At 53.5% G+C, this 14,752-nt stretch overlaps 1 protein-coding gene across 2 annotated transcripts in view; it reads left to right on the plus strand.

Moving 5' to 3' along the window:
• Positions 1–1,157: 1,157 nt before the first annotated feature.
• The window catches only part of LOC122548354 (protein mono-ADP-ribosyltransferase TIPARP-like), a 33,539-nt gene continuing 19,944 nt past the window's right edge, over positions 1,158–14,752 (plus strand). Inside the window, exons 1-2 of one of the 2 annotated variants that reach the window (XM_087982721.1) lie at positions 1,158–1,306; positions 10,057–10,757. In XM_087982721.1, the coding sequence (XP_087838847.1) occupies positions 10,072–10,757 (686 nt within the window). In that variant the 5' untranslated portion in view covers positions 1,158–1,306; positions 10,057–10,071. Of the gene's footprint in view, positions 1,307–6,791; positions 6,991–10,056; positions 10,758–14,752 lie in introns of those variants that run through there. The other variant, XM_087982722.1, reaches the window with a different exon arrangement.

Below are 14,752 nucleotides of genomic sequence, written 5' to 3' on the forward strand. Positions count from 1 at the left end.
GGGGGATATCTGTGAAGGGGGTATCTGGGTGATACAGGCTGACTATGAGGGGGGTATCTGGGGGATCCAGGCTGACTGTGAGGGGGGTATCTGGGGGATCCAGGCTGACTGTGAGGGTGGTATCTGTGAGGGGAGTATCTGGGGGATCCAGGCTGACTGTGATGGGGTATCTGGGTGATACAGGCTGACTGTGAGGGGGATATCTGTGAGGGGGGTATCTCGGTGATCCAGGCTGACTGTGAGGGGGGTATCTGGGGGATCCAGGCTGACTGTGAGGGTGGTATCTGTGAGGAGGGTATCTGGGGGATCCAGGCTGACTGTGAGAGGGGTATCTGTGAGGGGGGTATTTGTGAGGGGAGTATCTGGGGGATCCAGGCTGACTGTGAGGGGGGTATCTGTGAGGAGGGTATCTGGAGGATCCAGGCTGACTGTGAGAGGGGTATCTGTGAGGGGGGTATCTGTGAGGGGGGTATCTGTGAGGGGGGTATCTGTGAGGGGGGTATCTGGGTGATCGAGGCTGACTGTGAGGGGGGTATCTGTGAGGAGGGTATCTGGGGGATCCAGGCTGACTGTGAGGGGGGTATCTGTGAGGGGGGTATCTGTGAGGGGGGTATCTGTGAGGGGGGTATCTGGGGGATCCAGGCTGACTGTGAGGGGGGTATCTGTGAGGAGTATCTGTGAGGGGGGTATCTGGGTGATAGATGCTGACTGTGAGGGGGGTATCTGGGTGATAGATGCTGACTGTGAGGGGGGTATCTGTGAGGGGGGTATCTGTGAGGGGGGTATCTGTGAGGGGGGTATCTGTGAGGGGGGTATCTGTGAGAGGGGTATCTGTGAGGGGGGTATCTGTGAGGGGTATCTGTGAGGGGTATCTGTGAGGGGTATCTGTGAGGAGGGTATCTGTGAGGGGGTATCTGTGAGGGGGGTATCTGTGAGGGGGGTATCTGTGAGAGGGGTATCTGTGAGGGGGGTATCTGTGAGGGGGGTATCTGTGAGGGGGGTATCTGTGAGGGGGGTATCTGTGAGGGGTATCTGGGGGATCCAGGCTGAGCCGCTCTCGGTTTCAGTGTGAACTCTCCCGGAGGCGGAGACTGTGCTCTGTCTCGGTATAAAAGCGCTCGGAGGCCGGGAACCAGGCTCTTAGGAAAAGGTTGGTCTCTCCCGGGCACCGAGCCACGGGCACCGAGCCACGGGCACCGAGCAGGATCCTGCCTGGAGCAGACATACCCCGGCTCAGGGACAGAGGGAGAGGGAGAGACTGTCCCTGCTCATCCGGAGATCGGAGGGACCCAGACAGACAAAGCAGGTGAGAGACAGGGAGCGACAAAGGGGGGACGGGGGGGACAGAGACTGAGGGTGAGTTGTGATAGTGAGAGATAAGGAGAGACCTCATCGGATGAGGAAAGGTGATAGTTTTAATGGGAGGAGGATAACTTGAGGAATGGAAAAGGGAAATGGAGGAAGAGAGAGAGAGAGAGAGAAACAAAGAGAGAGAGAGGAGGGGGGACTGATAGGAAGACAGACGGAGAGGGAGAGTCAGGGAGGGGAGAGAGACACAGGGGGTTACTGAAAGGGTCGTAGACTGTGTGGCCATGCGGGATGTCAGAAGGGGGTACCGGATTCTTTGAAGAGAGTATTTGCCCCCTCCCTGTAAATTCATTCACTGAATTCCACTCTCTGAGTCATCGGTCTTGTTCCATTCCCAGGCCAACAGGCTCTCCTCAGTCCAAACAAAACTAGATTCCTTTTGCTTTAGAATGATGCAGCATGAGATTCCCCCTCCCCTCCCCTCCCCTCCCCACCAGAGGGACTGGGCAAAGCTGGGGGTGTTGTTTGGGAGGGCATTGAGAGGGCAAGAGAGGTATTGCCTGTGGGATATGGGGAGGGTTATTGTCTGTGGGGTAATGGGAGGGATAGTGTCTGTGGGGTGTCGGGCGGGATATTGTCTGTGGGGTATCGGGAGGGACAGTGTCTGTGCGGTATCGGGAGGGATAGTGTCTGTGGGGTGTCGGGAGGGTTATTGTCTGTGGGGTATGGGGAGGGTTATTGTCTGTGGGGTGTCGGAAGGGATAGTGTCTGTGGGGTGTCAGGAGGGATAGTGTCTGTGGGGTGTCGGGAGGGAAAGTATCTGTGGGGTGTCACGAGGGAAAGTATCTGTGGGGTGTCGGGAGGGATAGTGTCTGTGGGGTGTCGGGGGGGATAGTGTCTGTGGGGTATCGGGAGGGCTAGTGTCTGTGGGGTGTCAGGAGGGATAGTGTCTGTGGGGAGTCGAAAGGGACAATGTCTGTGGGGTGTCGGGAGGGCTAGTGTCTGTGGGGTGTCAGGAGGGATAGTGTCTGTGGGGAGTCGGAAGGGACAATGTCTGTGGGGTATCGGGAGGGATATTGTCTGTGGGGTGTCAGGAGGGATAGTGTCTGTGGGGAGTCGGAAGGGACAATGTCTGTGGGGTATCGGGAGGGATATTGTCTGTGGGATATGGGGAGGGTTATTGTCTGTGGGGTATGGGGAGGGATAGTGTCTGTGGGGTTTGGGGAGGGATAGTGTCTGTGGGGTGTCGGGAGGGATAGTGTCTGTGGGGTTTGGGGAGGGATAGTGTCTGTGGGGTGTCGGGAAGGTTATTGTCTGTGGGGTGTCGGGAGGGATATTGTCTGTGGGGTATCGGGAGGGAAACTATCTGTGGGGTGTCGGGAGGGTTATTGTCTGTGGGGTGTCGGGAGGGTTATTGTCTGTGGGGTGTCGGGAGGGATATTGTCTGTGGGCTATCGGGAGGGATATTGTCTGTGGGGTATCGGGAGGGACAGTGTCTGTGGGGTGTCGGGAGGGATAGTGTCTGTGGGGTGTCGGGAGGGATAGTGTCTTTGGGGTATCGGGAGGGATAGTGTCTGTGGGGTTTGGGGAGGGATATATGTCTGTGGGGTTTGGGGAGGGATAGTGTCTGTGGGGTATCGGGAGGGTTATTGTCTGTGGGGTGTCGGGAAGGATATTGTCTGTGGGGTGTCGGGAAGGATAGTGTCTGTGGGGTACCAGGAGGGATAGTGTCTGTGGGGTGTCGGGAGGGAAAGTATCTGTGGGGTGTCGGGAGGGATAGTGTCTGTGGGGTATCGGGAGGGATAGTGTCTGTGGGGTATCGGGAGGGCTAGTGTCTGTGGGGTGTCGGGAGGGATAGTGTCTGTGGGGAGTCGGGAGGGATATTGTCTGTGGGATATGGGGAGGGATATTGTCTGTGGGATATGGGGAGGGTTATTGTCTGTGGGGTATGGGGAGGGATAGTGTCTGTGGGGTAATGGGAGGGATAGTGTCTGTGGGGTATGGGGAGGGATAGTGTCTGTGGGGTTTGGGGAGGGATAGTGTCTGTGGGGTATCGGGAGGGATAGTGTCTGTGGGGTGTCGGGAGGGACAGTGTCTGTGGGGTATCGGGAGGGACAGTGTCTGTGGGGTGTCGGGAGCGATAGTGTCTGTGGGGTATCGGGAGGGATAGTGTCTGTGGGTTAATGGGAGGGATAGTGTCTGTGGGGTAATGGGAGGGATAGTGTCTGTGGGGTATGGGGAGGGATAGTGTCTGTGGGGTATGGGGAGGGATAGTGTCTGTGGGGTTTGGGGAGGGATAGTGTCTGTGGGGTATCGGGAGGGATAGTGTCTGTGGGGTGTCGGGAGGGACAGTGTCTGTGGGGTATCGGGAGGGACAGTGTCTGTGGGGTGTCGGGAGCGATAGTGTCTGTGGGGTATCGGGAGGGATAGTGTCTGTGGGTTAATGGGAGGGATAGTGTCTGTGGGGTAATGGGAGGGATAGTGTCTGTGGGGTATGGGGAGGGATAGTGTCTGTGGGGTATGGGGAGGGATAGTGTCTGTGGGGTTTGGGGAGGGATAGTGTCTGTGGGGTATCGGGAGGGATAGTGTCTGTGGGGTGTCGGGAGGGAAAGTGTCTGTGGGGTGTCGGGAGGGAAAGTGTCTGTGGGGTATCGGGAGGGATAGTGTCTGTGGGGTTTGGGGAGGGATAGTGTCTGTGGGGTGTCGGGAAGATTATTGTCTGTAGGGTGTCGGGAGGGATAGTGTCTGTGGGGTGTCGGGAGGGAAAGTATCTGTGTGGTGTCGGGAGGGTTATTGTCTGTGGGGTGTCGGGAGGGTTATTGTCTGTGGGGTGTCGGGAGGGTTATTGTCTGTGGGGTATCGGGAGGGACAGTGTCTGTGGGGTGTCGGGAGGGATAGTGTCTGTGGGGTGTCGGGAGGGATAGTGTCTTTGGGGTATCGGGAGGGATAGTGTCTGTGGGGTTTGGGGAGGGATATATGTCTGTGGGGTTTGGGGAGGGATAGTGTCTGTGGGGTATTGGGAGGGTTATTGTCTGTGGGGTGTCGGGAAGGATATTGTCTGTGGGGTGTCGGGAAGGATAGTGTCTGTGGGGTACCAGGAGGGATAGTGTCTGTGGGGTGTCGGGAGGGAAAGTGTCTGTGGGGTGTCGGGAGGGAAAGTGTCTGTGGGGTATCGGGAGGGATAGTGTCTGTGGGGTATCGGGAGGGCTAGTGTCTGTGGGGTGTCGGGAGGGATAGTGTCTGTGGGGAGTCGGGAGGGATATTGTCTGTGGGATATGGGGAGGGTTATTGTCTGTGGGGTATGGGGAGGGATAGTGTCTGTGGGGTAATGGGAGGGATAGTGTCTGTGGGGTATGGGGAGGGATAGTGTCTGTGGGGTTTGGGGAGGGATAGTGTCTGTGGGGTATCGGGAGGGATAGTGTCTGTGGGGTGTCGGGAGGGATAGTGTCTGTGGGGTGTCGGGAGGGACAGTGTCTGTGGGGTATCGGGAGGGACAGTGTCTGTGGGGTGTCGGGAGGGATAGTGTCTGTGGGGTATCGGGAGGGATAGTGTCTGTGGGTTAATGGGAGGGATAGTGTCTGTGGGGTAATGGGAGGGATAGTGTCTGTGGGGTATGGGGAGGGATAGTGTCTGTGGGGTATGGGGAGGGATAGTGTCTGTGGGGTTTGGGGAGGGATAGTGTCTGTGGGGTATCGGGAGGGATAGTGTCTGTGGGGTGTCGGGAGGGAAAGTGTCTGTGGGGTGTCGGGAGGGAAAGTGTCTGTGGGGTATCGGGAGGGATAGTGTCTGTGGGGTTTGGGGAGGGATAGTGTCTGTGGGGTGTCGGGAAGATTATTGTCTGTAGGGTGTCGGGAGGGATAGTGTCTGTGGGGTGTCGGGAGGGACAGTGTCTGTGGGGTATCAGGAGGGATAGTGTCTGTGGGGTGTCGGGAGGGAAAGTATCTGTGTGGTGTCGGGAGGGTTATTGTCTGTGGGGTGTCGGGAGGGATATTGTCTGTGGGGTATCGGGAGTGATAATGTCTGTGGGGTATCGGGAGGGACAGTGTCTGTGGGGTGTCGGGAGGGATAGTGTCTGTGGGGTGTCGGGAGGGATAGTGTCTGTGGGGTGTCAGGAGGGTTATTGTCTGTGGGGTGTCGGGAGGGATAGTGTCTGTGGGGTGTCAGGAGGGATATTCTCTGTGGGGTATCGGGAGGGAAAGTATCTGTGGGGTGTCGGGAGGGTTATTGTCTGTGGGGTATCGGGAGGGATAGTGTCTGTGTGGTATCGGGTGGGCTAGTGTCTGTGGGGTGTCGGGAGGGATAGTGTCTGTGGGGAGTCGGGAGGGATATTGTCTGTGGGATATGGGGAAGGATATTGTCTGTGGGATATGGGGAGGGTTATTGTCTGTGGGGTATGGGGAGGGATAGTGTCTGTGGGGTATGGGGAGGGTTAATGTCTGTGGGGTATGGGGAGGGATAGTGTCCGTGGGGTTTGGGGAGGGATAGTGTCTGTGGGGTATCGGGAGGTATAGTGTCTGTGGGGTGTCAGGAGGGATAGTGTCTGTGGAGTGTCCGGAGGGACAGTGTCTGTGGGGTGTTGGGAGGGATAGTGTCTGTGGGGTATCGGGAGGGATAGTGTCTGTGGGGTGTCGGGAGGGATAGTGTCTGTGGGGTATCGGGAGGGATAGTGTCTGTGGGGTTTGGGGAGGGATAGTGTCTGTGGGGTTTGGGGAGGGATAGTGTCTGTGGGGTATCGGGAGGGATAGTGTCTGTGGGGTGTCGGGAGGGATAGTGTCTGTGGGGTGTCGGGAGGGAAAGTATCTGTGGGGGGTCGGGAGGGTTATTGTCTTTGGGGTGTCGTTAGGGTTATTGTCTGTGGGGTGTCGGGAGGGATATTGTCTGTGGGGTATCGGGAGGGACAGTGTGGGGTGTCGGGAGGGATAGTGTCTGTGGGGTGTCGGGAGGGATAGTGTCTGTGGCGAGTCGGGAGGGATAGTGTCTGTGGGGTATCGGGAGGGACAGTGTCTGTGGGGTGTCGGGAGGGACAGTGTCTGTGGGGTGTCGGGAGGGACAGTGTCTGTGGGGTAACGGGAGGGATAGTGTCTGTGGGGTGTCGGGAGGGACAGTGTCTGTGGGGTGTTGGGAGGGATAGTGTCTGTGGGGTGTCGGGAGGGATAGTGTCTGTGGGGTGTCGGGAGGGATAGTGTCTGTGGGGTATCGGGAGGGATAGTGTCTGTGGGGTGTCGGGAGGGACAGTGTCTGTGGGGTGTCGGGAGGGACAGTGTCTATGGGGTATCGGGAGGGATCGTGTCTGTGGGGTGTCGGGAGGGATATTTTGTGATGTGGAGGGCATTAATAGAAAGCAGCAGATCGCCTTAGTTGAAGGGTCAATAGAAAGGTGTCATAATGTTAAGGTGAAAGGCAGGATTGAGGAAACCTTTTCACCCAAAGGACAGTAACAATCTGCAATGCAGGAGGGTAGGTGAGGCAGAAGACCTCACAATCTTTAAAAAAAACTTGGATGAGCACTTGAAGTGTCAAAATCATCAATTCTGTGGGTCTGCAGTGGCAGAGTGGGACTAAAGAAGGTAGCAGCAGACATGATGGACTGAAGGAGTTCTCCTTAGAGTCATAGAGATGTACAGCACGGAAACAGACCCTTCGGTCCGACCCGAAAGGTCTTGGGACTAATGAATCACACAGGTTGTTATCCAGTCTGTCTCAGTGACAGCATGGAAGGACATTTTTTTGGGCCCATTGTTTCTATTGACTGTGTAGGAGCAGTTACCTACCACTATCTCACTGTCTCCCTGTACTTTCTGTTGAACCTTGCCTTGTCACTTGGTAGTCACATGAGTATGGGGAATACTTAAAAATAAAAGTAAAGTTAGGCTTTATAGAGTCATAGAGATGTACAGCATGGAAACAGACCCTTCGGTCCAACCCGTCCATGCCGACCAGATATCCCAACCCAATCTAGTCCCACCTGCCAGCACCCGGCCCATATCCCTCTAACCCTTCCTATTCATATACCCATCCAAATTCCTTTTAAATGTTGCAATTGTACCAGCTTCCACCACTTCCTCCGGCGGCTCATTCCATACACATGCCACCCTCTGTGAGAAAACATTGCCCCTTAGGTCTCTTTTATATCTTTCCCTTCTCACCTTAAACCTATGCCCTCTATTTCTGGACTCACCTACCCCAGGAGAAAGTGAGGACTGCAGATGCTGGAGATCAGAGCTGAAAATGTGTTGCTGGAAAAGCACAGCAGGTCAGGCAATTGTACCAGCCTCCACCACATCCTCCGGCGGCTCATTCCATACACGTACCACCCTCTCCGTGAAAAAGTTGCCCCTTAGGTCCCTTTTATATCTTTCCCCTCTCACCCTAAACCTATGCCCTCTAGTTCTGGACTCCCCCACCCCAGGGAAAAGACTTTGCCTATTTATCCTATCCATGCCCCTCATAATTTTGTAAACCTCTATATGGTCACCCCTCAGCCTCCGACGCTCCAGGGAAAACAGCCCCAGCCTGTTCAGCCTCTCCCTATAGCTCAGATCCTCCAACCCTGGGAACATCCTTGTAAATCTTTTCTGAACCCTTTCAAGTTTCACAACATCTTTCCGATAGGAAGGAGACCAGAATTGCACGCAATATTCCAACAGTGGCCTAACCAATGTCCTGTACAGCCACAACATGACCTCCCAACTCCTGTACTCAATACTCTTGACCAATAAAGGAAAGCATACCAAATGTATGATTCTATGATTATCTGTCATATTATTGGGAGGGTTATTATCTATGAAGAGTATTACCCAAGAAGGATATTGCGATGAATATAATCTGGGCGGGGAATTTTCAGAGAGGGGTATTGGTGGAATTGTCTGAGAGGGGTATTGGGAGGGCAATTATCTGAGAGGGAGTAACGAGAAGCACACAATCGGAGGGGAGCTGGGGGAATTGTCTGAGGGGGTTTTGTTGGTTTCATTATGCAGGAGGGGTTTGGCAGGGGTATGTTCTGGGGGAGTGAGGGATATTCCAAAAAAAGGTCCAGACTCCCAGAATTCCAGACTTGCAGACAGAATATCCTGAGCCTGTTGCACAAGAGAAGCCTCCCTACGGGCTGCAATCCCAACTTTTATTGTTTCCTTACTTTCTCTCTCTGTCTCTCTCCCTGATTCTCTCTTTCTCTGTCTCTGTTTTTCTCTCTCTCTCTGTCTCTCTACCTTTCTCTGTTTGTTTTTCTCTCTCTACCTTTGTCTCTCTTTCTCTCTCTCTCTCTGTCTCTGTTTCTCTGTCTCACTATCTTTCTGTCTGTTTTTCTCTCTCTCTCTTTCTCTGTTTGTTTCTCTCTTTCTCTCTTTACCTTTCTCTGTCCCTGTTTCTCTCTCTCTCTGTTTCTTGGTCTCGCTATCTTTCTGTCTGTTTTTCTCTCTATCTTTCTCTGTTTGTTTCTCTCCTTCTTTCTCTCTTTATCTTTCTCTGTCTCTGTTTCTCTATCTTTCTGTTTTTCTCTCTGTCTCTGTTTCTCTCTCTCTCTCTCTGTTTCTTGGTCTCTCTATCTTTCTCTGTCTCTGTATCTTTCTCTGTTTGTTTATCTCTCTGTCTCTGTTTCTCTATCTTTCTGTTTTTCTCTCTGTCTCTGTTTCTCTCTCTCTCTCTCTGTTTCTTGGTCTCTCTATCTTTCTCTGTCTCTGTATCTTTCTCTGTTTGTTTATCTCTCTGTCTCTGTTTCTCTCTCTCTCTCTGTTTCTTGGTCTCTCTATCTTTCTCTGTCTCTGTATCTTTCTCTGTTTGTTTATCTCTCTGTCTCTGTTTCTCTCTCTCTCTCTCTGTTTCTTGGTCTCTCTATCTTTCTCTGTCTCTGTCTCTCTCTTTCTGTTTGTTTTTCTCTCTGTCTCTGTCTCTGTTTCTCTCTCTCTCTCTCTGTAATTGGTTTGTGGTGAGGTCACTGTTAAACAGGTTTGGTTCTCCTGAGCTGGCTGATGTTATTAGGATGCAGTTATTGAGAGAGGGTGAGGCTGCTCCCCCAGATTTCAAAAGGTTTCACTAACAGTAAGAGGAAGGTGACTGGATTAAAACAGGGCGGGAGAGATCGCAGGCTCAGTTTTGAATCAGGACCAGGTCAGCAGGAACAACCATATCATTGAGATTGGAAAGGTGGAGGAGAAAATCAGGGAAAAGTCATTGCTTACATTTCTTTTTGAAATTTCAAAGGAAGACTTGATGAATTAATTTAGTAGAGCGAGAGGGGATGTCATTGAAAGGTGTGAGATTTAGGCGGGGCTGGACAGATTGGACAGAGAGACGATGTTCCCCTCAGGCTGGGGTTTCTCCAGAACATAGGAACACAGTCTCAGGATACACAGTGGGCCATTTCAGACTGAGATAGGGAGGAAAGACTGGTTAAACTTTGATACTCACTACCACAGAAAGCTGTGGAGGCCGAGTCACTGAATATACTTAGGCAGGAGATAGATTTCTAGGCGTCAAGGTATCAAGGGGTATGAAGGTGCAACTCATCAAAACAAAGGATCAGCCTCATGATCACGAAGACCTCAAGCCAGACTCTGCCACTTGAATGTTCCGTGTTTCTATGAGAGAAAATTCATGTTTATTGAATTATATTAGCTGTATATTTGAAGAAGGGAGCTCTGATGGTGGTGGGAGTTTCATGGACACCGTTGGGCTGGTTTATTATGTGGGAAAGGTGCTATTTAAATGCAGATTGTTGCTGGTTATTGAGTTTGCGTTTTGTTTCTGAAGGCACATCACGAGGTCATGGCGGGACACACGGTCAGTGATCCATTCCGTGCTGCTGATCCAGCCCACGTCGATCCCCTGGTCAAAATCTCACTGGTCAAGGCTCATCCAATGGACCGTCTGAGGAGAAGGAAGGACAGTGAGAGGCTTCTCCGGACTCTCAAGCACCTGATCAAGAAGGAGCGAGTGAGCGGGGTGCAGCCGTCGTCCCTGACGACCAGGGCTGGTTGTCTGCCGGGCCTAGCTGGCTTAGACAGCCTGGCTCCGGCTGCCAAGCAGCTGGACCTGCAGGCGTCGCCCCTCCTGGGGCAGGGCTCGGCTGTGCCCCCCAGCTGGGACCTGCCGTCCACCGAGGCTGTGGAGGTAGAGCTGAGGGCGGCTGAGTCGCTAGGCCGGAGGACTCCCAGCTGCGAGGCCCCAGCCTTCCCCGAGGACGAAATGAGCCTGGACCGTCTCCTGGACGTCCTGACCCAGCTCCAGTACCACACGCGCCAGGAGGATGGTGTGTCCATCTGCTCCCGGTTCCTGGAGGCCTGTTGCCCCGATGGCGAGTGCTGCCCGTACCACCACACGGCCCTGCCCTATCACTGGCAGATGAGGAGGGTGGTGACTCAGCAGTGGGAGAGCGTTCAAGAAGAGGGCCAGGAGATGCTGGAGAGACTCTACTGTGACCCTGACAAAGAGAATGTCACCCTGCACTACAGGTGAGCTCTCAGTCACTGGGCTGTCTGAGTGCAGGTAGAATCCCTACAGGGTGGGGAATTCCTGAAGAAGGGCTTATGCCCAAAATGTCGATTCTCCTGCTCCTTGGATGCTGCCTGACCTGCTGCGCTTTTCCAGCAACACATTTTTCAAACCTAACACTATGGGGCAATTTAGCATGGCCAATCCACCCTAACCGACACATCCCTGAACACTATGGGGCAATTTAGCATGGCCAATCCACCCTAACCGACACATCCCTGAACACTATGGGGTAATTTAGCATGGCCAATCCACCCTAACCTACACATCCCTGAACACTATGGGGTAATTTAGCAGGGCCAATCCACCCTAACCTACACATCCCTGAACACTATGGGGTAATTTAGCATGGCCAATCCACCCTAACCTACACATCCCTGAACACTATGGGGTAATTTAGCATGGCCAATTCACACTAACCTACACATCCCTGAACACTATGGGGTAATTTAGCACGGCCAGTCCACCCTAACCTGCACATCCCTGAACACTATGGGGTAATTTAGCATGGCCAATTCACCCTAACCTACACATCCCTGAACACTATGGGGTAATTTAGCACGGCCAGTCCACCCTAACCCACACATCCCCGAACACTATGGGGCAATTTAGCATGGCCAATTCACACTAACCTACACATCCCTGAACACTATGGGGTAATTTAGCACGGCCAATCCACCCTAACCTGCACATCCCTGAACACTATGGGGTAATTTAGCATGGCCAATCCACCCTAACCTGCACATCCCTGAACACTATGGGATAATTTAGCATGGCCAATCCACCCTAACCTGCACATCCCTGAACACTATGGGGTAATTTAGCATGGCCAATCCACCCTAACCTGCACATCCCTGAACACTATGGGGTAATTTAGCATGGCCAATCCACCCTAACCTACACATCCCTGAACACTATGGGCAATTTAGCATGGCCAATCCACCCTAACCTGCACATCTTTGGACTGTGGGAGGAAACTGGAGCACCCGGAGGAAACCCACGCAGACACGGGGAGAATGTGCAGAACTCCACACAGTCAGTCGCCTGAGGTGGGAATCGAACCCAGGTCCCTGGCGCTGTGAGGCTGCAGTGTGAGCCACCGTGCCACTCCGAGACCGTTTGGCCTGTCATCAGTGTGCTGACTCACCCACACGGCTCACTGTTTTTCACCCCCTCCCCACCCCACCCTGTCACTCAGTTCCTCTGCAGTACCTCGATTGAACCCTCCACCTGTCAGGCAGCTCCCTCCAGATCCTACCCACTCCCTCCACCTGAGGGTTCCTCCCGGTCTGTCAGTGTTGCTCCTTTCAGCAAACCCAGCCTTCCCCTCATTCTCACTCCTCCCTGTGATGGGAAGCATGTCTGCCTCATGGCTCTGTCCAGACCCGTCCTGATGTTACTCCCGTCGGTCATATCTCCCCTCTGCCTCCTCTTCATTAAGGGGAACAAGCCCAGCGTCCCCTATCTACTCAGACCACTGACTGCCCTCGACCCCAGCACTATCCTCTTGACTCTTCTCTACGCCCTCGCTAATGCTTTCACTCCCTTCCCAAAACACAGTGTTCCAGCCGAGGCTGGGGTCTTTGCTTGACAAAGGCTCACCATCCGTTCTGGCTGTTGTATCCAGAGCTAGGATCCTGTGTCCAGTTGGGCTAGTGCTCTCGATTGGTGGCGTTCCCTGCAAAGCGTTTGTGGAATGAGTGATGGTGGGATAGGTGAATGGGCCAGTCCCCTCACTCTGGACTGTTAACACCCCTCTTGACATAAGGGCGGCATGGTGGCACAGCGGTTAGCACTGCTGCCTCACAGCGCCAGGGACCCGGGTTCGATTCCAGCCTCGGGCGACTGTCTGTGTGGAGTTTGCACATTCTCCTCGTGTCTGTGTGGGTTTCCTCCGGGTGCTCTGTTTCCTCCCACACTCCAAAGGTGTGGTTGACAACGCTAAATTGTCCCATAGTGTTAGGTACATTAGTCAGAGGTAAATGTAGGGTAATGGGTCTGGGTGGGTTACTCTTCAGAGGGTTGGTGTGGACTTATTGGGCCGAAGGGCCTGTTTCCACACTGTAGGGAATCTAATCTAAACCCCTCCTGAACGTGTCTGTGTGCATGCACTTGTGCCTTTGTGAATAGAAGACTGTAAAGTACAGGAGTAGAATTTGGCCCATCAAATCTTCACTGCCATTTGATCATGGCTGATATGTTTCTCCTGCCTTCCCTCTGTAACCGTTGATCCCCTCACTAATGAGGAACCTACCTGTCTCTGTCTTAAATGTGCTCAACGGCTTGCTGTCCATAGGCTTCAGTGACAATGAGTTACACAGTTTGATCACTGATGCTGTTGACATTGTGAACAATGTGACTGGACATGCACAGAGTTCACGGGTCAAACACTGGGATGACCATTGCACGTCTTTTGCAACACACTGACTTCCGGTAGTGTTGGTCATAGACCTCAGGCCATCGATTACCAGGAGGGAACTTGAGTATTTCCTAAAGTCGAGTATAATGCATCATATAAGGACAGTTCCATATCAACGCCGGGGCAGAAAGAGCAGTCCGAAGGCAGGCTTAAGAACACAGCCTGAAACGTCACTCTTTACTAAACCGTCCCAGTTCCTGTTTGATCATCGGAACATCCCTCATGCGACCGAAGGGATAGCTCCAGCAGAGTTGTTAATGGGAGGTAGACTCCATACCCAGGTTAAACCTGATCTTCCCGCACCTGGGGCAGGGGGAGCGTAGGGGTGTGAGGGTGAAACGTCATCAGGAACGCCGATGCCGGACACAGAGAGTGAGAGAGGGTTTGCTTCAGGGGACGGGGTTTGGGAGAGGAACGGTTGGGAATGGGCCTGTATGGGTAAGAGACCCGGTCGATGCCAGGTCAGGTCCAGGGTGTGATGGTCCGGACCCCCCGAGAATGTGGACCCAGAGGCGGGAGTAAACCACGCCTGGCTCCCCAGCCTTTCCAACTGTTGGGGAACCCGTGGGTCTCTCTCTCTCTCTCTCCCTCTCTCTCTCTCTGTGAAACCTCGGAATCGGGGATGGAGATGGCCGAGATCGCTGCTTCAACGCCGTTGCCCGCCTGGAGTGGAGAATGAAATTTGTCCGAGACACTCCAGGCACAAGAGGCCGGCTACTGGGTGTTCCACACCGTCCGTATCTGAGGCTGTGTTGCGGGAGCCTGACCTGGTACTAAAACAGCCCCAAATTAAAGAACTGGCCTATGTCCTTGAACTCAGGGTTCAGGGGCAGGGGGAGTGGGGTGAGTGTAGTAATTGGGGTCAGCAGGTGGACCACCATAGGAGTTCCCTGACTGGGGCTGTTAACCTGGTCTAATCAGGGAGCCCTGGCTGACAGGAGTGTCAGAGGCTCAGCTCACTCTGAGGGAGCTGGGTCAGTGTTAAGGGCTCTCCACGTGGATACAAAGACTGACGAGGTGACGGGATGGCAGCCTCTGGGGGGGTATTTCAGAACAGTTGGGAAAGGAGGGAAGGAGGTGACACCAGCGAAGAGGGGAGGAGGGTCACTCGCACCTGGACGCTGGGAATTCTCGGCCACCCAGCTGATACGGATACTGGGAGAAGCTACATTTCTGTAGCGCCTGGGGACAGTGCAGCCCATTCCCCAGCCAATGATGTGCAGTCAGTGTGAGAGGAAACCTGGTGGATCATTTTATGATTTGAGGTTCCACAGAGTGTGCAGTGATTATCCATTTTTTTTTTTAGTGGTTTTGGGGTTAAATGTCGGACCAAGATTCCAGAATGAACTTTGTAAACTGAATTTGGAATAGTTCACGTTCTCCCACAGGGACAGGTGAAACGTCTTGCCTTGTCTCTGGGTGAGGTCCTTTCCCAGTGTTCCTTCTTGGCTCCCACTCTGAGTCGTACTGGAGCAGCAGAATTCATCCAGTTCCCTGGCCTGCGAAGCCAATTCAGGAGCTGATTAATTGAGTCTC

This window comes from Chiloscyllium plagiosum, unplaced genomic scaffold (genome assembly GCF_037043375.1).
Source record: "Chiloscyllium plagiosum isolate Xiang-an unplaced genomic scaffold, Cpla_swu_hap1 HiC_scaffold_44, whole genome shotgun sequence".
NCBI classification, from domain to species: domain Eukaryota; kingdom Metazoa; phylum Chordata; class Chondrichthyes; order Orectolobiformes; family Hemiscylliidae; genus Chiloscyllium; species Chiloscyllium plagiosum.